This window comes from Mesocricetus auratus, unplaced genomic scaffold (assembly GCF_017639785.1).
Source record: "Mesocricetus auratus isolate SY011 unplaced genomic scaffold, BCM_Maur_2.0 Super-Scaffold_100676, whole genome shotgun sequence".
Lineage (NCBI taxonomy): Eukaryota > Metazoa > Chordata > Mammalia > Rodentia > Cricetidae > Mesocricetus > Mesocricetus auratus.
Genome location: NW_024429266.1, coordinates 102,681,867 through 102,703,422, shown reverse-complemented (window position 1 = coordinate 102,703,422; position 21,556 = coordinate 102,681,867). Strand labels below are relative to the sequence as shown.

General features: G+C 54.0%; 1 protein-coding gene and 1 non-coding gene across 6 annotated transcripts; one reads left to right on the top strand and one right to left on the bottom strand.

The window, feature by feature from the left end:
- Window positions 1-57: 57 nt before the first annotated feature.
- On the top strand, window positions 58-130 carry Trnaf-gaa. Its single transcript has one exon. It is a non-coding gene; the product is annotated as a tRNA-Phe (tRNA).
- Window positions 131-4,542: 4,412 nt separating this feature from the next.
- On the bottom strand, window positions 4,543-21,521 carry Pwwp3a (PWWP domain containing 3A, DNA repair factor). 5 transcript variants are annotated; one of them, XM_040737682.1, is made up of 15 exons: window positions 21,330-21,393; window positions 20,057-20,152; window positions 19,724-19,846; window positions 19,101-19,186; window positions 18,055-18,125; window positions 14,833-15,624; window positions 13,523-13,630; window positions 11,558-11,628; window positions 10,610-10,686; window positions 10,272-10,332; window positions 9,172-9,247; window positions 8,723-8,773; window positions 7,954-8,393; window positions 6,902-6,990; window positions 4,543-4,889 (listed from the first exon to the last, which is right to left on the bottom strand). In XM_040737682.1, exons 3-15 carry the CDS (start codon window positions 19,778-19,780, stop codon window positions 4,832-4,834), a joined length of 2,037 nt encoding a protein of 678 aa, XP_040593616.1. In that variant the 5' UTR covers window positions 19,781-19,846; window positions 20,057-20,152; window positions 21,330-21,393; the 3' UTR covers window positions 4,543-4,831. The 5 variants fall into 5 exon arrangements, with proteins under 5 accessions (XP_040593616.1, XP_021090534.1, XP_021090536.1 ...); XM_021234875.2 differs by lacking the exons at window positions 20,057-20,152; window positions 21,330-21,393 and adding an exon at window positions 21,423-21,521; XM_021234877.2 differs by lacking the exon at window positions 20,057-20,152 and having other exon boundaries at window positions 21,330-21,412.
- Between the last annotated feature and the right edge of the window lie 35 nt (window positions 21,522-21,556).

Sequence of the window (21,556 nt, the reverse complement as noted above, 5' to 3'; positions counted from 1 at the left end):
GCGCACTCTAGCTCTGTACGGGGCGGAGTCGGGGCGGGAGCGCCGCGCTTCTAGGCAGCCGAAATAGCTCAGTTGGGAGAGCGTTAGACTGAAGATCTAAAGGTCCCTGGTTCGATCCCGGGTTTCGGCAAAGCCTTTTTGCCTCTTTAAATGCATCTTTTTGACTGTTCTTTTTGACTGTTTGCTTCGTTTTGACCAACAACGCTGAATTTTTCCAATCCGACCGTATAATTTTTAAGTTATTTTTAGAAGTTGGTGATCGATCTAATATTCTTTAAATTGGTGGGCTAAAGCCATTACTGAAATATCATGGTGAGGCGTTACACACCTGTCATTCATTCCAGCACTCCAGAGAAGCAGGAAGATGGGTTCGAGGTCAAGGTCTTACTCTCAAAAAGCCAATGGTGATAATGATGATGATAATAATAATAACAATAATATATATAATAACATTTTTTAAATGGCTCAGCAAGCCTTTAAGAACATTGGTTCCTCTTTTGAAAGGATCAGGGAGTCTATTCCCAGCATCCACACAGTGGCTAGTAACCATCTGGAACTCCAGTTCTCTGATGAGTTTTCTGACCTCTTCAGACATGCAAGCAGACAAAACATCCACACACATAAAAATATAATAATCATAATCATAGTATAATAGTAATAAGATCGGGTGGTGGCGGCACACACCTTTAATCTCAGCACTCAGGAGGCAGAGACAGACGATCTCTGTGATTTTGAAGTCATACTCTCTCTACAGAGAAAGTTCCAGGGATACACAGAGAAACCCTGTCTCAAAAATCCAAAAATAAATAATACGTACATAATTGAAATATTTAATAAATACATAATTTAAAAATAATAAAATAAAATGAATCAAATCTAGGAAGGTGGAGTTGAGTGGACGGATACCTCCGCTGTCGTTCAGAAGGTCCTGGCTTCCATGCCCAGCACCCCATACACTGGGTAGGGTGTGAATGTCTGAGATTCAGCACTGGGGAGACTATTGTTGGCTACATAGCAACTTCAAGGCTACATGAGACCTTGTCTCAAAAAATAATAACTAGGGCTGGCACGATGGTTTAGTGGATAAAAGCTCTTTGCTGCCAAGCCCGACTGCTTGAGCTAGATCTCTGGATTCCAGGAGGTGGCAGGAGAGAGCTGATTCCTGAAAGTTGCCCGCCGCCTGGCTACCACGGGCAGGCTCGTGCCTTGCATTCACACACACACACACACACACACACACACACACACACACACACACACCGCACATAACCAAACATAAGTAAGTCTTAGCACACGATTCTATCCAGTTCTCAAATGGCGAAACCAAGACTCCACACCAGGTGCGAACTCTGGAGATGGCAGGCAGAGGTGTGTGTGTGTGTGTGTGTGTGTGTGTGTGTGTGTGTGTGTGTGTGTGTGTTCAAGGCTAGGTATGGCCAGGAGAAAGAACTATGAACTGAAGGAATCTTTTAGGTTTTTTTTTCTGTTGTTGTTGTTGTTCATTTGCTTTTAAGTCTGATTTTCTCTTTTTAGCCCAGGCTGGCTTTCATGGGAATCCTCCAGCCTCAACCCTACCATTGTCTCTACCCCACCATGCCCATCTAGAATTTTAGATTTGCAGAAAACTTACAAAGAGGAGTCCTAAGTAGGCCACAGCCATCTGAGCCATATTATATTTTAAATATTTCATTCATGTGTGAGATCCTCCAGCCCGGAACTCGAGGCATCACAAATGCTAGTTGGGTGCTCTGCCTGAGTCACATGCAAACCCCACCTTCTATGTGATAACAGCAGCTGGTGTCCTGATAAGGCATGACCCAGTTAGCTGGAGGCTGTCTCTGATGGGGTTCCCCCACTTTCTCTCTGGTGTCCTTGCAATGATGGTTCCACAGCACCCACAGTCCTGTGTAACTATGATCTGAGAGGGCCTCTGCACTGCTGGGGTTAGGTGAGGTCATGGGGTCTCCGGCATGGCATCAGTGACTGGCTTCCAAGAAGAGCCAGGTTGGGTGTGGTGGCACCCGACTGGGACCCTGACATTTGAAAGACTGAAGGAAGTACACAGCTCTGCGGGTTTGAGGCTAGCTCGGTCCACGTAGCAAATTCCAGGGCAGCCAGGGCTATCTCATGAGAAAGGGAGTGACTAGGACAGGACCCCTGGGAATTCAAGACCACCTCATGTCTGAGCAAACGTGGAATGGCAGTGAGGTTCCTACTAAACAGAGGGGCAGCCAGATAGCTCAGTAGATAGACACACTTGCCACCAAGCCTAAGTCCCAACCCACATAGAGGAAAGTAACTGACTCACATGAGGTGTCCTCTCTCTCTCTCTCCCTCTCTCCCTCTCCTCACACACACACTCAAACTCAAACACTCAAGCACAAGTTCACACACACATCCCACTCATCTCTGCCCCCCCCCCACAATAAATGCAATATATTTTAGGTCAGGGCGGGGTATGACTTGGTGGCAGGGTATGGGTAGGATGCTGGTTCGTCCTCATCACTGCAAGTCTTCAGTCTTGACACATGTTCCATGCCCGGCCTCTCATCAGCCGAGCCCTCTTGAGCATGCTGCTCCTGTCACCAGGCTCTGGGTAATGTCCTATAGCACTGGTCGGTAGAAAGTGTGGTCAGTGTTGCCTGGCAGATGGCCAGGGATCAGGGGTCAGGGTAGTGCTCGGGAGCCCAGAGCTGCAATGCTATCACCAAAACATTGGGAGGGGTGAGGGGACATGCTGGGGCTCCATGAGCAGCTATGGGCCAGCAAGGGGGTGGTGGTCCAGGTTGGGAGGAGGAGGCAGAACAGAGGGAGAAGGGGGAGGGCACACCAAGCAGGACAGGCAGGCAGGATGGATTTAGGGACACTTCCCATTGCCTCAGCATGGCACAACGTCACTGATGCACAATCCCCTCACCAGGGTGCCCACTCAGGCCATTACTGCCCCAGCAGGGTCTGGGTGACACACAGGGTTGTGGTTCCTGAGGTATGAGGAGGCGGGAAAACACCAGTAGATGGCACCAGGGAGCCTAGGGATGGAGTTGGAGGGTACCAACCGCGGGAGAGGACTCAGGCCACCTGGTCAGTGTGGACAGAAGCAGAGGAGTGTTTATTTCAGCTGGGGCATTCCTGGCATAAGGGCTGGCCGGTGATGCTGCCCATCACTCTAGGGCCAGCATGCCCTGAAAACGACCCATCTGGTATCACAAGGTACAAGGCCCTGGGCCAAGGCACAGGTGTCTGGAGGACGTGGGGGCACCGACAGGGCGGGGGTGAGGAGTCATATCTGGTTTCTCAGTCTTTCCAAAGCTTACCATGAGGTGTAAGCGCCCAAGGGTAGAGGGAAATGTGGCTTAGGGCAAGCTGAAATACAGGCCATCGCCACTCACAGGACACAGGAGAGGTACAGAAGGGAGGGGATACCGCAGGCCGTTCCCAGTCTCCCCCCCCCGGGCCTGCCGTGTCCAGAGCCCAGGACACAGCCAGGGTGTTGTTTGCCCTGGGCCCACCCTATGGGGCAGCGCTGACAGAGAACAAGCCCCTTCCGAGAGAACAGCAGGGCTGCATGGTCAGGGCATGCCAATGAAAATCCCAGAGATACCGAGGGGTAACTTACAAACCTGAAAGGCCCCACCCCCACCAGTGCTACACATGGGCCGAGTAGGCCCACTTCCCAAAGCCAGCAGGAAGCTGTCCCCGTCAGCAGGACTCTTTTGGCCACTAGGTCCAGAGGCCCCAGAAGCAACACTGATGGCTCAATCTAGTATCCTTTCCTTGGGGGTCCCCAGCGGCAGCAGGACAGACTGCCCCAGCCTCCTCCTCCTCAGACTTCAAAAGATGGAAGTGTGTGAGCCTCTGAACCATCCTGGAAGCACACTCATTCCCAATGAACCCATGTCCCCATCTCATCCTGAGGTGGCCACAGTGTGGGGCACATCCATGAGTCCCACACCCAGGAACCAAAAGACAGGCTGGACATCCCTGTCCCTGCAGGGTTGTGTGACAGGCTAGCAGTCCAGCTCAGGCCTGTCGTAGCTGGCAGTGGCTCTGCCGTTGTCCTTGATGGACACAGCTCCCACACAGCCACCCAGGTCCCAGTGTCTGGTGTGACAGCTGATGCAGGAGGCTGCCTTTCCTCCTGTTATCCCCACCCATCCCCAGCCCTGAAGCGGTTTCCAGGTGGGGTGGTGGCCATGCTGGAAACTGGTGACAACTGTCTCAATACATTACCAAGGCTGTGTGGGGAAGGAATATGGGGGCTGAGTGCAACAGACCTGCCTGTCCTTGCAGGGACACACAGACGCCACCGAGCAAACGTGTCCCCACCTCCCCAATACATTCCACCTGCAAAGACTGTTGCTGCCGCCGGGGTCCCCACCTGCTGCTCACCACACAGGAGCGGCAGAAAAGATTCCAGAAACATAGAGAGGAAATAAAACAATGCCAGGGAAACATGTCAATGCTCTGGGAGTTGTGTGTTCTAATCAGTCTTTTGGAAACTAAGTAACATGGGACCCAAGCACACATGCCGGCCACACTGTGTACATGTGCATCCAAACTCATTTATAAATGAAATAATAATAATAATAATTAAAAAACAAACAAAAATCAAACATACATGCGCATACACGCACAGAAACTTCCAGAAAGTGGCTGTCTGTAGCTGCCAGCAGGCTTCTGGTGTGTCAATGACATTTGATCTCACAGACACAATACTGATGACACGGGGCCCACAGTTCAAAGTCAGCACACTTCTGGGCCTCTTGCTTCCAGTGCATTCTCGAAGAGCCCTCCGGCAGGCTGTGAAAGCCTCACTGGCTGGGTGGTAGCATCAGCGACGGCGACGGCTCCTCTCCTCCAGGAGTTCGTTGTCAAAGATTTCCTTTTCCCTTCAGGAGACAAGAGACGGCCGTGAGACAGGGCCAAGTGGGCGTCTACGATCTGAACAAGCGGGACAATGCAGGCTCAGCTGGCACGTTTACGCATTAAAGAAAACAGCCATGAAAAAGAAAGATGGGCCAGCACTCAGGAGGTAGAGGCAGGCGGATCTCTGAGTTCAAAATCAGCTGGTCTACACAGACAAACCGTGTCTCACAGAGGTAGATGATGAGAATGGCCCAAGACTGACTTTAAAAAATGTGTCTCACATGGCCCAGGCTGGTTTGAACTTACGCACCCCTCCCGCTTCCCTCTGCCTGTCCACACTTACTCTAAAGGCTATTTCGGGAGCTGGAGAAATGGCTCACTGGTTGGGACAATTTGCTGATTTTGCCAAGGACCTACGTTCAGTTCCCAGCACTCGCTCACACACATAGCTCCAATCCCAAGGGATCCAATGCCCTCTCTGACCTCTATCAGGCACACACTCAGGCAGGCAAAGACAGACACATTAAAAATACAGGCTTACTTTGGGCATGACTGGGCAGTAAGCATTTGCCTTGTAGGAACAAAGACCTGGGTTCATCTCAAGAGCTACATCAGCAGAGAGGGAGGGTGGGCAGACACACACACACAGGCTCACACACACACACACACACACACACACACACACACACACAGAGGCTCACACACACACACAGGCTCACATACACACACACACACAGAGGCTCACACACACACACAGGCTCACACACACACAGGCTCACATACACACACACACACACAGAGGCTTACACACACACACAGGCTCACATACACACACAGGCTCACACACACACAGGCTCACACACACACACAGGCTCATACACACACACAGAGGCTTACACACACACACAGAGGCTCACACACACACACACACACACACACACACACACAGAGGCTCACAATATGGAGAGCAGAGGTGGTTGACGTCCACCTCCACCCTGGTAGGGTCCTTGCTGGTTAGGCTGCCGGCCCTCAGTCCAGAGTGCCCTCCTGTCTCCACCTTTTCAGGGCTGGAGCTCTGCACACACAAGCACGCTCAGCTTTTTACGAGGGCGCCGGGCAACACTAGCACTTTACCGACTGAGTGAGACATCCTCTAGCCTGGGTAGCCCAGACTGGCCTGAGCCTCAGGCTCCTCCCCACCCGACAGCACTGGGATAGAACAAGTCCCCTGAGAACTGGTGCCCAGGCCTTTGCTGCAACGTCAACCCAGAGTCTGCACCTTAAAAATGACGGGAGCTGCACTCCCTGGGTCCATCTAACCTGGCTGCTCTGGCACCGAGAAGCTCTGTACCAGTGACCCACTGCCCACCTGGGGATGCTGACTTATCGCAGAGCAATGTGCTCCAACATGCCAGGGCCTGGCTACGGCTCAGAGTGGAGACCCTATTGCAGTGGCGGCAGCGCCTGCCTGTCACTGCCCTGCCCCGCTTAGCTCTCATTGAGGTCTGGCAGTGTGCCCAGAGGTGGATTAGAGGCTCTGAGGCCACACATCTCAGGAGTGCAGCAGGCCGACAGGAAAGGTGTCTTCATCTGCAGCCGCTGACGGTGGCACTGCCTCTCAATCTCGCTCTGTACCCATCACCAGCCACACCAGAGCCCACACCGCCTGACACAAGAGATTACAGGGGTCTCGGCAGCACACGCGACCGCAGGGGAGGCTGTTGCCCAGCCCCAGGGTCCTGGCTTGCATCCAGCCTGGCTCAGAGGAGCAGCCTGCCGCCCTACACACAGCATCCGCACGCACACACACACGTAGCATCCGCACAGACACACGCAGCCCCGCACACACGCACACGCACGCTCACACACACTCACGCGCACGCGCACGCACATGCACGCACACACACGCACGCACACGCACACTCACGTGCACACACACACTCGCACACGCACACACGCACACTCACGCACACGCACGCACGCAGCATCCGCACCACCTTGTACACGTGGCACACACAGCAGCAAGGAGGCCTACCGATAGCTAAGGGTCGGACCACGGATGTACTTCTGCTCCGCTGTCTTGTAGTCCACTGACTCCACGGCAGAGATGGCACAGATGATGGCCTGGGGAGAGTGGAGGGGCTCAGCGGGCAGAGCTAGCCTGGCACGCACGAGGACTGGGTTCCATTCCCAGCAGCACATAAATCAGGTGGGATGCACACCTGTCACCCCAGCCCCTAGGGACACTGAGGCAGGAAAATCAGCAAGGCTACCCTCAGCTACACGGCAAATTCAAGGGCAGCCTGGGCTGTCGGAGACCTTGTCTGACTGTGTAGCAGTTCTGACAATCAGGAGACCTTGTCTGACTGATAACAGTTCTGACAATCAGGAACTCAAACTACCATTAACTTTTGAAGGTAGGCACACTGTGGCTTTGGCAAATACATATTTGTTGTTTGAAATTGTCTCTGGTGGGCATGGTGGCACATGTACTCAGGAGACAGAGGCAGGTGAATCTCCGTAAGTTTGAGGACAGCCTGTTCTACAGAGTGAGTTCCAGGACATCAGGGAAACCCTGTCTCAAAAAGCAAAAACAAAAACCCAGGGGGAAAAAAAAGAAAGAAAGAAAAAGAAATGGTCTCACTGCAGAGTCAGAATCCTCCTGCCTCAGCAGCTATGTGCTGGGTGACAGACCTGCACAAGCGCACCTTGGTGACGGCCTTTCTTGTGAGACTTCGTCCCTTCAGTACGGATAGGGAGTGGAGCTGTCCTCTGCAGGCCCCTAGCCTATGGCACACAGGCTCAGCAGCATCTGCGAGGCCATCAGGAGCTCCCTGCTTGGGACCGTTACACCCAACCCCAGGCACTGCTAAGCCGAGACAGCCAAAAGCACCCAGTTCTAAGTTACACACTGAAGTAGTTCTGGGTGACTCCAGTGGCCAGGTGTGGAGATCAGACCCGTCACCCAAGTACTTAGGGGGCTGAGGTAGGAGGACCCCAGTCTGAGGCCAGCCTACGTTACAAAGCCAGCACACAGGCTGGCAGGCTCTTTATCTGACCTGCACTGGGCTCCTCCTGGGCACCCACCTCGGGCAGCAGCACGTCCAGGATGAAGCGAATGCGGTCCCCGCTGCCTCGTGCAGGCACCTCGCCATCCATGTCGCGGCAGACGCCCTGCAGGTAACCCACCACCTCGTCCAGCTGCGCCTCATCCTCCAGGTACGTCTCCACACACGTCACGTACTGGCCGGAGCTCAGGAACGTCTTCAGCCAGCGTGAGGGCTTGCGGCTGTGCAGGATGGCCCTCAGGTGGCTCTCGGCACCCTTGGCCTTCACAATGTACTCCACGAGCTTCTGGTTGGCTTTGTCTCGCGCGGCCCTGGAGCGGTCTGGCAGCACCTTCCTACACGGCCGCCACTGTCCTGGCTGACTGTCCCCCACAGGCTCCTCCTCAGGGTCCCCTTTGCCCAGCTGAGGAAACCTGGTCCCCAGGACATCCTGTTGGATGGACTTGCGCACAGGGTAGCCTGCAAGGGAACGACACACCGGGAGCCGTGTCCCTTCACCTCTCCACTCTCTTCAGAGCTCTTGTGCCCATGAAGAGAATCCTCGTTGTGTTCTGGGGACCATCAGGTACGCCAGCTAAATGCCCCAATGTGAAGGCAGTACTCCTCAGACCTGACACACAGCTGCCCACCTGACTGGGATGCAGGGCAGAGGGGGGCAGCTGAGGTCAGAGCTCTGCCCAGGATGGAAGTGGCATCTCATGCATGCTGCTCCAAGGACAGCAGGAGACCCAGCATGACGTCTCTCAAGGACCAAAGGCAGACCCGTGTTGAAGAACACTTATACGTACTGATATCAGCAGCGTAATATTCCAAGAAAGATCCAGCAAAGGAGCCGCAGCCTGTGGAGAGCACGAGAAAGGGCCGTGCTCAGACCTGTGCCCTGCCAGGTCCCGTGGCTCAGGACTCCTGGACAGAAGCTTTCTGGTTTGTGCTTGACCCTGAGGCAGGTCTGTGGGGTGCGGGTCTGTCCACTGCCCAGGAAGGAGCGGCCAGGGGCTCAGGTGACACCAGTCACCTCAGAGGAGGCAGTACTGTGCAGAGGCGCTGGGCCTTCTGTCAGGAGGGCTGCACCTGCCCCCGCCTCCACAGAAACAGCATCGTCACACGTCAGCCAGGCCAGACAGGATGTAGGACAGGGACCACATCTACCTCAGCCCCTCCATCCTGCCTCAAGAGTTGCCAATGGTGTGGTCCACCCGCCCAATCCCACACACTCCCTGGGGTGCAGCCCACATACCCAACCGCACTCGATAGTCGGTAATAAGCGAGACACACCAGCCGATGGCCTGGGAGAAGTCCTCCTTGGCTCTCTCCTACGAAACCAACAGCAGGACAAGGGGCTGCGGCAGCCCTGAAGGCACCAAGCCTTATTCTCCTAGGCTCCAGGCTGAGGCAGGTGCCGTGTGGCCTGGCCCTCTGAGGGGTATGGCAGACAAGTCCCTTCAGGTGAAGCAGCCACAAGCCACCAGACTGACAACTGACCATTTTGTTCTTTTTTAGACAGTTTCATATAGTCTATGCCTTGTCTATAACCAGCGCTGGCCTTTGAACTCCTAACCCTACTGTCTCAGCTTCCGGCTAGCACCTCGCACTTGACCTGTGGGTACGGGCCACCTTGGGGATGCCGTATCCCACACCCAGATTTGTGTGTGTGCTCACACATGTGGAGGCCTCGGTAGGCACTGGGTACTGTCCTAGGCTGATTTACCTCTGTTGAGACAGTCTCCCTGAACCAGGAGCTTGCCCAACTTGGCTAGACTGGCTGGCTGGTCAGTGAGCCCTAGGATCCTCCTGTCTCTGTTTCCCAAGACTGGGGGAACAGCCATGAACCAGTATGCCTTCCCCTTCCGGTGTGTTCCAGGAACCACTCAAGCCTTCATACTGAATGTTATGATGAGACACATGCCAGGTACGCCGGCAGCAAGCAGAGCTCATCACCGCCTCAGTGCCCAAACTGCCTCCTGTTTTCCAAGGGTGCCACTGAAAAGGACCAACCATGACGGCCGCGCTCAGGGGCCGTGACACCCAACTGCTCAGCACACAGCACTACCCCCAGCCTGGAGCTTTGGTCTTTGAGTAAATAGAACAAAACAAGTGTTGCTAGCCAGGCAGATAAGGATCACTCGGGAGAGTAGTCGGATACGGGAGTGCCTACCTAGCGTGAGTCAGGGTGTGGTCACGGGAGGGCCAGTGAGCCTGGGGACACGGCACAGTGGGGAACAAGGGGCAACGACCACACCACAGGCTGTCCTCGACCTCGGCACACACACAGAACAAAGGTGACAATACCAACATGACTGTACACGTGCACACACAGACACCCCGGCCACCACCTACCAGCAGCGTATGCTTCTCCTTACAGTCAAAGTGCTTGAGCCTTCGAAGAGACACGGTGATTCTTGACAGAACAGAGGCCAAGGTCAGCATGGTAGCTTCATCCCAGGGGAGGTACCCCCACTCTGGGCTGCACCTCTATGGCACTGGGGGCCCAGGTCACTACCCCAACCAGCCACCCTCGGGTACACACAAGTGCCCAGGGTCACCATCTGGAAGGTGACTGGGGGCCTCTGAGGCCACTGTGAGGCTCCTGGGCACTGACTCCAGCTACCTGGTTGAGGACACTGGACTGCACGTCAGCAGCCCCCTGCCCAGGCCCCAACCCCGAGAGTACTAACCCTCGGCCCTTGGGGTTCATGGTGCCCTCAATGAAGAGCACGCTGGCTTTCTTGTCTCTCCTCCGGACGCTCTTGACCTGTGGGGCAAATCGGGACGGCACGGCATGACGGGGCAGAGGCGGCCCTCTACCTCCCCAGGCCTCTCTGGGACTGGGCTGCCAAGCCTAGTGCTGGGATGTGACCTGCTTCAGGCCCAGTGTTCTGGGGCTCTATTTTTTTTTTTTTTTTTTTTTTTGGCGCACGAACATGCTTTATTTTATTATGCATTAATTTCAAGCCTTTTTCTAAAAGGGCAACTGTGGTGGAACACACCTGTAATCCCAGGCTCTGTGGTATACTATGAGGTAGAATAGAGCAATTCATTTGGCTCTTGTTTTTTTTTTTTGGTTTTTCGAGACAGGGTTTCTCTGTGGCTTTGGAACTAGCTCTTGTAGACCAGGCTGGTCTCGAACTCACAGAGATCCGCCTGCCTCTGCCTCCTGAGTACTGAGGTTAAAGGCTGCGCCACCACTGCCTGGCTCACCCTTTTTTTAAATTATTACTATTTTGCTTTTGAGACAGCTCATATAGCCCAGGCTAGCCCCCAACATTCTCATGTAGCTGAGAACCGTGCTTCAGATCCTCCTGTCTTAGCCTCCTGTGTGCAGGGATTAACAGGTTCGTGCCACCATGCCCATGGTATCATAGGATCTAAATTCAGGGCTCTGGATGGAGGAGACTTGAAGCATCCATTCCTGAGGCTCGGCAGGGCACATGCTCACACAAGCTTCCTGGAGGTGGCTTGGCAGGTTAAATGGCATTCATCAAATAACCAGGCCCATCATATCTGAGTCATCAGAGCCTGAGTCTTCCAGCATTAACAGAGCCACCAAACTGCATGTCTGAGCAGGGGGAGTAGGAGCTGAGATGAGGGACCTGGTACCCACAGCAGGCGGCAGTCACACTTACCACGGCTGGCCAGAACGGGTATTTTTGGTATTTAAGCCAGACCAGCATTCCTACTTCAAATGATCGTGGTTCTAGGATTAAAAGGAAGAAGAGAAGGACTGAGTCAAATCCACCTCAAGTACGGTATAGACAGAAAAAAAGAAAACCCGCATTCATCACAGCATCATTTAAACCCAACTCTAACCTCATCACCAAGAAACCCACACGAGTGGGCAGACACAGGACTTACAGAATGGGAGTCTCAACGCCCATGATGGGTCACGAGGCCATGACTGTGTGTGGCCTATGGCCAGAGATGGAGTGAGCAGCAGAATGGATGAGTCCCATCCCAAAACCCATCTCTAAGTCTACCGTCCTTCCAAAAGCAGACATTTAGATAACTGCATCCATGCCAGGCGCAGCTCCACACCGAACTGGACATTATAGAATCACATGGTTCACACAATAAACTGTCCTCCCAGGAACACCAAGTTCAAGGAATCTGAGAAACCAAGGTCACAAAATACAGTATTCTCGGAGGAGGAGAAGCCACCCTTGCTATGATTTAAGACAGAGGTCTCTGTAGACCAGGCTGGCGTGGAACTCAGAGACCCTGTCTCAGCCTCACGAGTGCTGGGGTGACGGGGTACCACCATGCCTGGTTTATGGGATACCCAGGACAGAGCCGACGCCAGGGCGTTAGTGTCAGTGCTCTAGCATGGGGCCACAGCCCTGGCTTTGCTGTTAGTCAGTCAGTCTGTCTGTCTGCCTATCTATGTAGAACTCACTCTGTAGACCAGGCTGGCCTTGAACTCACAGAGCTCCGCCTGCCTCTGCCTCCTGAGTGCTGGGATCAAAGGCGTGCACCACCGCCCGGCTTTGTTTTTTAAGGCTTCACCAGCTTTCTGCATAAACTTAACATTTTCTATCCGCCACGAATCCCGGTGTGAGGGACTGTACAGACTGTTAAGCTTTAGCACCAGGAGAGCCAGCAGGAAGGGGAAGGGATGCCGCCGTGCCTCCTGCCAGAGGCCAGGAAAGCTCCTTGGGGGGGGCAGGTCCTTGAGGAGGAGGTGACATGGCCAGAAGAGGCACCAAGCTCCTTAGAGACCCTGGCTGGGTCTGGCAATTGTCATGAGCTTGGTCTGGTGGGTTAGGAAGCCATCAGCTCAAGCCTGCCATGGAAGGACAGTAGATGCCAAAGACCCTAATGTCCGGGAGCTGAGGGCCATCTGCAGTCAGTATGCTCTGATCTTCAGAACTGACCCAAATGATGAGCTCACACCAACACCCAGCTCCTCCTATTATTCTAGATACTCAGTGGGTACTCAGCCCTGGGACTCACGCACACTAAGAAGGAACAGAAGGTGAGTTGGGGATGGAGTCTGGCTGCCTTCACTAACCATACTGTGCTCTGCAGGCGTCACCTGCCCAGGAGGCTGCTGACAGCTTCAGCCTGCCCCGCATCATCCGGGCCTCACTGGGCTCCTTGGTTGTACGCCCCATCCATGGAGTATTTTTAGTGAGGAGCTGAACGTCCCTGGATAGACATGGGTCCCTGTACCATTGGCAAAGGCAGCCCTGCCCAACTGAGGGCAAGAGCTTATGTCTCTATCCAGAGTGCCCAGAAGGGGGCAGGACCAATGCTGGCTTTCCATGGAGGGCTGCTACCTCTCCTCAATCCTCTGCCTCCTCTCAAAGCACCATTAGAGAAGGGACAAGGCGACAGGTCTCGAGTCAGAACATAAAAACTAAAAGGAGGTGCATGCCTTTCAACCGAGCACTCTCACGGCAGAGGCGGGGGATCTCACTGAATCAGAGGCCAGTCTGGTCTACACAGAAAGTTGCAGGCCAGTTGGAGACACACAGTGCGACCCCTGTCTAAAAAAAAAAAGCACCGGCAGCACCTAACAATGAGACGGCTTTATGAAGGGCTGTGCAGAGTGGGGCCCTCACCCCCTGCTCTCAAGCGGAACGCCCGCTTACCGTGATACAGAAGGATCCGGGGTGGTTCCTCCTCTTCCTCCTCCTCCTCCTCTGGCAGGGACTGGACAGACTTGAACCCTGTGGACTCTTCTGAGGATACAGGATCTGCTGAGACAGGGGGATACCACTTGATGGCCGCCCCTCACTCTGCAAAGGGCTAGAGACAAAGGACAGTGCCTGCACAGGACTCAACAAGGTAGCTCCCCGTGGTCAGACCTGTGTTCGCCTTTCTTTAAAATGTCTACATGTCCTTGTGTGTTTGTGCATGCATGTTGTGTGTGTATGTGTATGCTTGCGTGTGGTTTGTGTGTGCATGTGTGTGTGTGAGCATGCTTGCGTGTGGTTTGTGTGTGCATGTGTGTGTGTGTGTGCATGCACGTGTGTGCACTTGAGCACACACGGAGGTAAGAACTACTTTGTGGAGTTAGTTCTCTCCCTCCACCCTGTGGGTTCCTGTGATCAAACTCAGATCACTAGGAGCAGGGCAGAGAGCACTGGCTGGTCTTCGAGAGGTCCTCACAACCATCTGTAAGAGGGTCCACATCCTCTTCTGGCCTACAGGTTTATATGCAGAGCACTCATACATAAAATACAAAACAAAAAAAAACCTCAGTCACAAGCTTGGTGACAAGTGTCTTCACCGACTAAGCCACCTCGATGGCCTCTCCTTTTCGTTTAAGCTCTGATGCTAGGGATGAACAAAGGGCGTCTCGCTTGCCAAGCAAGTGCTCTGACTCTGAGCTGCAGCCTTCTAGGATGCGCTTCATTTTAAAACAAACAGGGAGAGTGGAGAGCAGCGCTCAGTGACAAAGTGTGGACTCCAGGTGGCACCCTGTCCACCATGTAGATACAGAGAACGGGCCCCCACAACAAAAGGTGACTGCAAACAAGTCCAGAGACAGTCCCCAAGACACGGTGGAGGGGATCAGTCACCCCTGTAGCTCGTGGCCAGCCACAGGATGGCCTTGTGAAGGCTCCCACTGTGTCCCACGTCCCCTAGACTACACACCTGATTCCTGAATGCTCCTGCCAGAGCTCACTGGGTCGACAAGTTTAGACGGGACCAGCCCCGGCTGCAGCCACACACAGGTTTCAGAATGACCTCCGACAGCTCCTGACACTAGGCCTCCTAATGCCCTGAGCAGCCCCCTCACTTGCTGGGATTGCTTTTAGCATTAACTGCTCCCCTAGCTCTGCCTGAGCCCCCACTCTACTCAAACACAAAGACAAGTATTTTGGAGAAGGGCCTGTTAAAACACCACACTCACGAAACTCAGAACCCCACAGCAGGCGTCCCTGCCCATGGTTACCTTCCTCTGGTTTGTCAGTGTCACTGTGTGGTACCATAGCCTCCCCAGACCAGCTCCTAGGGGAGGGCACTGCCCCCACAGTTCCAGGCCCCAGCTGACTGGCCGGTGGGTTCTGGCCTCCATCCAAGCGTGGCCTCTTTGTGGGGTGTCCTTTGCCTCTCTGAGAGGCCGGAAGTAGCCTGCTGCTGCCTGACGGTACAACCCGGTCACAGCCTTTCACCCCAGCACAGGGGTCCTCGTCACGGGTTTGGGAGAGCAGCCTTGGTGAAGCCGGGGTCGTATAGCTGCTTCCCTGTCCCTCGCTGTCTACAACACTCTCTCCCTTGGAAAGACGAGACTCTGCTTTGTGGTGCTGGGTAGGTTTCTCTCCCAAATTCCTCCGCCTCTTATTGGTTTTGTCCTCCTGTCCACGGTCCAGTCGTGACCCAGAACTGTCCTGAGACCCATCCTCAGTGGGAGAGGGCAAGGCTGCTCTTGGGGTCTCACGGTCCTCTCCGGATGAGGACCACGCTGACAGGCTTTGTGGGACACACTCCCACCTCCTCCTGGGTGTGCGCTGAGCAGCCGCATCCTCGCCATCTTCACCGAGGGAGGATGGAGGGGGAGCACTGGGGACCCAAGAGGCCATATCTGTGTGTGGCTTCTCTTTCTGGGACAGTGTGGTCTCGTCTTCTATCGGATGGCTTTCAGGACCCAAACTGGTCCTCTCATTCAAGAGATCCAGGGCTACTCGCAGGGAGCGCCGGTAGGCCAGCTCCTCCAGGGGAGCAGCCGGGACCTCATTCTGAGAAGCTGTGGAGACAAAGATAGACACAATGAGGACTCCTCCACTCAAGTGCCCAGGGCTTAGCATGGTAGCTGTCCAGCAGCAGACTCAATTACCACACCGAGTGCCTAGCACCCGTCTCTACCAAGCAACAGGCAGGCCTGGCACTGCTCTGCTGTGTCCCCGACAAAAGGAGGACAGAGCCAAGACATGGCTCTACATTCACTCAGGACCATGAAGAGCAGCACACATCCAGAATGACCTCAGCCTAACTGGCTGACCGCACAATCCCTCCAAGTTCCAAAACAATGCTGTGTATAAACATACCTGAATGTCTTGCACTGCTTATTTGAATGGAGTGTCGGGGACAGCTTCATACTCGCCTCCGTCTACCAGACCCACATTTGGCGCCTGCTTAATAAATACTAAAAGGTCCTTACAAGCAAGCAGCCCTCACTATCCGAGTGAGCACTGAGGATGCCAGCACCCTGGACAACTGGGGGCTCCAGGAGATAAGGCCCTTGCTTCAGCTGCCCTGGCCTGTCTGCTGGTGACTCACTCTCTCAATCCACGGGCTCAATCTCCTTAGCCTGACACCGGCTCTGCTGGGTGGGACTGCCAGCAGCTAGGACCCTCACTGTGTGTGCCAGTGCCAAGTCTGGAGTGGGCTGCATAGACGTCTAGCTCAGTCAGAGGAGGAAGGGGTGGAGGGTGCTGAACTGAGGCCCTGTACAGACAAAGGAAGCAGAGTTCTACCCGACGGACACACAGCCAGACTCATCACACCAGCGGTACATGCAGCTAACACGGAGGTGGCAGCCTGGAAGCTGTCCACTCTGTCCTTGCTCCCTGGGCTTTTAACTGGCAATTTATGTGTATATGTCTGTCTGTCTGTATGTTATACATGCATGTGTCTGCTTGCATGTTATATAAGCATGTGTGCCTGTCTTATGCTGTGTATCCATGTCTATGTTATGTATGCATGTATGTCTGTCTGTATGTTATGTATGCATGTCTCTGTCTTTGTCTGCATGTTACGTTTGCACGTGAGTCTCTGTCTCTATGTCTATCTGCATGTCGTGTATGCATATATGTGTCTGCATGTTACGTTTGCACGTGAGTCTCTGTCTCTATGTCTATCTGCATGTCGTGTATGCATATGTGTCTGCATGTTACGTTTGCACGTGAGTCTCTGTCCCTATGTCTATCTGCATGTCGTGTATGCATATATGTGTCTGCATGTTACGTTTGCACGTGAGTCTCTGTCTCTATGTCTATCTGCATGTCGTGTATGCATATATGTGTCTGCATGTTACGTTTGCACGTGAGTCCCTGTCTCTATGTCTATCTGCACGTCGTGTATGCATATGTGTCTGCATGTTATGTTTGCACGTGAGTCTCTGTCCCTATGTCTATTTGCATGTCGTGTATGCATATATGTGTCTGCATGTTACGTTTGCACGTGAGTCTCTGTCTCTATGTCTATCTGCATGTCGTGTATGCATATATGTGTCTGCATGTTACGTTTGCACGTGAGTCCCTGTCCCTATGTCTATCTGCACGTCGTGTATGCACGCAGTGGCTCCAAAACCTAAGTGCAAGGCTCCATGCGGGTGGGGCTCCTATCATGGGGCTCCAGCCCCAGCCCACATTTACTACTGAAGAGGCTCAGTCTGCAGGCTGGCTGGTCTGAACCTGCTACCCCACAAACTCTACTTTCCCAGTTCTTCTGACCCCAAGCTTCAAGGCCATTCCCAGCCCCATGCCGTGGCCTCTGGGGCTCTCTGCTCCTGTGGGAGCAGACGTCCTCTCCTGTCCTCCTTGCCCATCACAAGGCTCTACGGTGGCTCTTGCCATCTGGCAGATCTGGCTCTGGCTGGGGTCTGAGAAGCAGTTGGTGTGCGGAGGAATCCAGCTGGAACTGGACCTCGGGTTCAAAACCTGGGATCCGAGTCCTAGAAAGGCTGAGGCAGGAAGACTGCCACCTCTTCCAGGCTGCCTGGGCTGCAGTGTGAGACTCTCTCAAAAGCTAAGAAACACAGAAACACACAGAAGCAGGGACTAGAGCTCGGTGCTCCTACCGCCAGCACTGCCCAAACAATAAGCCACAAGCATAAGCCAACAGGGAGCTGGCTCTGGTGGGGCTTACAAGGCAGGTCCCCAGGAGGGAGCAAATGCCTGTGCTATGCACAAGGCCTGTGTCCTGTCCCCCAGCACACAAGCACACACCATCACAACACTGGGGATCCGAGCCGAGGATCAGGAGCTCAAGGTCAGTCTCTGCTATACAGTGATTTCAAGATCAACCTGAGCTACATGAGACCCTGTCTCAAAAGGGGGAAGGAAAAACAGCAAGCAAATCCATTTTTTCTTTTGTGAGGTTCCCCACAATGAGGTGTGGAGAGGATGACCTGTGGCTGAGGCCCAGCACTCGGGGGCCTGGCTGGAGCCCTTACCCAGGAAGGCAGCGATGTTCTCAATGTGCGACTTCTGCAGCGCCTCCACGGCCGAGCTCTTCACCTGAATCCTGCGGTGACAAAGAGCCAGTTAGTGCCACCAGCCTGCAAACCTTACTGTCCAGATGCTCCTCTCAACCTTCCACTCACACAGAAAGTCACAGTGAAAAAGGGACAGAGAGGGACACACTGCCTGAGGTGACAGGCAGCCAACCAGGGTGGATATGGCTTTTTCCTCTCTTTTAAGAAAGAAAAGGTCGGCTGGAGTTAAGAGTAAAAATAAATTCAAATTGGGACTTTCATGAGGCAAATCCGACTTTCAACTGCACAAATAACTCCTTTGTTAGGGTTTCTGAGTAGCCGCTAATGTCACTGAGAGCTGTTTACAGCCCAGCAGGCGCATTTTAGTTTAAAAGGATGCGCTTTCCTTTTAAACTCAAGTATTCAATTACCTTCCCTGCCGCAGGGAGAGAGGGAGCTGGGGACTCTGAGAGGTGGCAGGCTCTGAAGATGGTGGCGGGAAGGAGCGGCTGGGGGACCCAGGAGACAGGCGGCCAGTGGACTCTTCAGAAGCAAGGGCTGTGACAGGGGACTGTATGCAGGCCACACCCACGTCGTCCTTGCAGATGACCCATGAGGGGTCACCAGGTGCAGGACAACAGAGTCCTGCTACCCATCCGCCTTTCCGGTGTGGAAAAATATTTTTCCCTCAGTGGTGCAGTGAGCCTGGAGCAGCCGGGGCAGTAACAAGACACGCTGGTCCTTGGTGAGAGGAGACCCCAGCATGGCTGGCTCCCTGGAGATAATTTCTATGTATTTGCCATTGAGACCCCTCTCCCTGCAGATCCCTGAGCCTCACATAAGACCTTCAGCCTGAAATTGGTGTCAAATAAAACCCGTTGTCCTCCCCACGAGGCTATTAGTGTGGAAAGACGAGTAAGCTCCGAAGAAGCATGCTTCTCTTCCTTTTGTGACAATCGCTTTAGAAACCGCAGACAGAAGGGGAAAGATAGTATTAAAAAAAAGAAAGAAAAAACACACTTAACTTTTCCTTTAGCGAGAGTATTTGAACATCTAGAAATAATTCTTTTTTTCTCCTGTTTTTCACTGAAGTCTCAGTGATGGCCAAAACCTACGTGTAAAAAAAGAAAAAAAAAATCTTGTTATGGCGCTGTGATGGAAACGTCATGTGGCAAGTCCTTCCCAAGGTGACAGCCACAGGATTTAACAGACACCTAAGAGAAACTGAGGCACATGAGCCCATGGCCATCCCAGGTTAGGGCACGGCTTAGCAATTCCCACTAAATTGCTACAAAGCACCCCGAAACACCACAGTTACTCCCCATCTGGGGGCTCCTAGCTAGCTAGATACTTCCTATTGTCACAGCCTTCCACACCATTTTTTAACTGACTCGGGTTATTTTTATGCTTTTTCTATTCCTTAGGGTGAAAAATAAAGACAATTCCAAATATAGAGGCTCATAAGCGCCAGACCAAAACCCCATAGAGTGAAGGGAACCTCGGGACTCCTGCCAGCAGATCTGGGCGCCAAGCATTCAGACTCAACTCTTTCTCCTAGAGTCACTCTGAGAGAGCGGAGCCTGATAAAGACTTTATTGTCACCAAAAGTCATTTCTAATTCCGCAAATAAGAGAATAAAGGCTGTCACCTTCGCAGGCCACAATCGCTTCTCCCATCGGCAGAGGACATACTGGGCATCCGTCATGACTCGGGGCTGTGGCAAAAGGGAGTACTATGCTCAAGGTGCTGCAGGACTGACGCCAGAGGTGCCCTGCAACAAAATGTGGCGCTTCAGAAAGGCGTCTGTCCCATTCGGTGACATCGCAGGCAGCACACACAGCCTCTGGGAGACAGGTCACGAGGCAGTCAAGTGCAGGGCCCTGGGACTTGGGGAAGTAAGTGGCTGCCTTGTCTCCCTAAGTAAAACTCAATAGACCCCCTCCCCGCCCTCCTACTTCAAGGCAGCACCCAGGGCACCCACAGCAGCAGCAGGCGTTCCAGTCAAAGCTCACAACCCTCCAAGCCTTAGGCCTCAAGGGTGGCTGCAGCACACTCAGGGCACACAGCTGCCCGTTCCCTGGAAGGACAGGGACAGATGCAGGCGTTCACGACATGACTCCCCTGGCACAGACAGCCAGGGCTGTGGACAGAAATGGAAAGATGGGGGAGGGGAGTCAAAGCAGCAGGAAGGACACCAGGGACAAGGAGGAGACCCACCAGCGAAAACAAGGGTATACGCAGAGAGGCTCACAGGAGCAGGAGAGGGTTTCCAGAGGGCACAGGCAGCAGGGATTTCAGGAAGCAAATAAGGATTCTAACAGGTATGGAAATCAGACAAGAGATGGGGCAGTTAGCAGAGGGTTTGGGGAGCAAATATGGGGTTCATGGCAAGAGAGGAGCTTCAGGGAGAAGAGCCAGGCAGGAGAGATGGGGCTTGCAGCAGGACCCAGGTTCACAGAGTGGGAGCAGCACAAGAAGAAAAGATGGGGCTCATACAAGGGGCTGAGACTTAGGCTGTAGGGAGTTCAACAGGAAATACGGGGTTTGTAGCAACGATGAGAGATCAGGGGCGGGGAGCAAAGGAGGCAAAGACTGGGCCTCTGACACCAATCTTTAGGTTCGCAACAGGGATAGGATTCAAACAGGATTATTTTGGGTTCCGACTGCAGAGAGGGGGTCAAGAGGAAGAAATGGGGGTTCAGGATGCACAGTGGGGTCCACGCAGGAAATTCAGAGTTCTCTACTGAGAACATAGGTTCAGGCTGCAGAAATGGGCTACCAAGCAAGAAATTCGCGGTCGAGTAAGAAACGTTGGGTTCACAATGCAGAGGTAGCAGAATTGGGTTAATACGGGGCTTCCAGCAGGAAATTCGGGCTCTCAGCAAGGACACGGGTCCAGGCTGCAACGAGGGGGAATTAGGCAGAATATTTGGGATTCAGACTGCAAAAGATGAGTATGAGGCCGGAAACACGGGGTTCAGGCTGCAGAAGATAGGGATCAGGCCGGAAATACGAGGCTCTCAGGGGGGACCGGGCTCAGGCTATAGAGAGAGGGATTCAGGTAAGAAAAACAGGATTCGCAGCAGGAAACTGGAGGTTCTCAGCACCCACGGCGCTCGGCCGTACATGGGCCCTGCGCAGAACCGGACGCGGCCCAGCGGGTCCGGCCCAGCCGCCGCCCTTCCCCAGGCTCTCCGCCTGCTTCCCGCCCGGCCCTCCCAAGGCCGCAGCGGGCTCACCCACCCCCAGCCCACCCGACGCGGCGTCCGAGCCTGAGCGACCAGGCCGCGGCGGTCCCAACGGCGGAAGCCCGCCCGCCAACCGCCGCCGCAAGCCCGCGCGCTCACCGCCTCCACCGCCGCGCCGATCCCCGCGGGCCAGGGGCGGGGCCACAGCACAGCGGCGCTAGGCCCCGCCCGTGTCCCCGCCCAGCGGGAGGTCCGTACCTGCGCCTAGGCCCCGCCCCCAGCCGCCTTCCTTC

Coding starts and splice junctions, on each gene's coding strand:
- Pwwp3a (XM_021234875.2), bottom strand. CDS start 19,780: ATGACGGATGCCCAGTATGTCCTCTGCCGATGGGAGAAGCGATTGTGG. Junction 13,631..14,832: donor CACTGACAAACCAGAGGAAG/GTAACCATGGGC, acceptor CCCCTGTCTCAG/CAGATCCTGTATCCTCAGAA. Junction 10,333..10,609: donor ATGAACCCCAAGGGCCGAGG/GTTAGTACTCTC, acceptor TGTTCTGTCAAG/AATCACCGTGTCTCTTCGAA.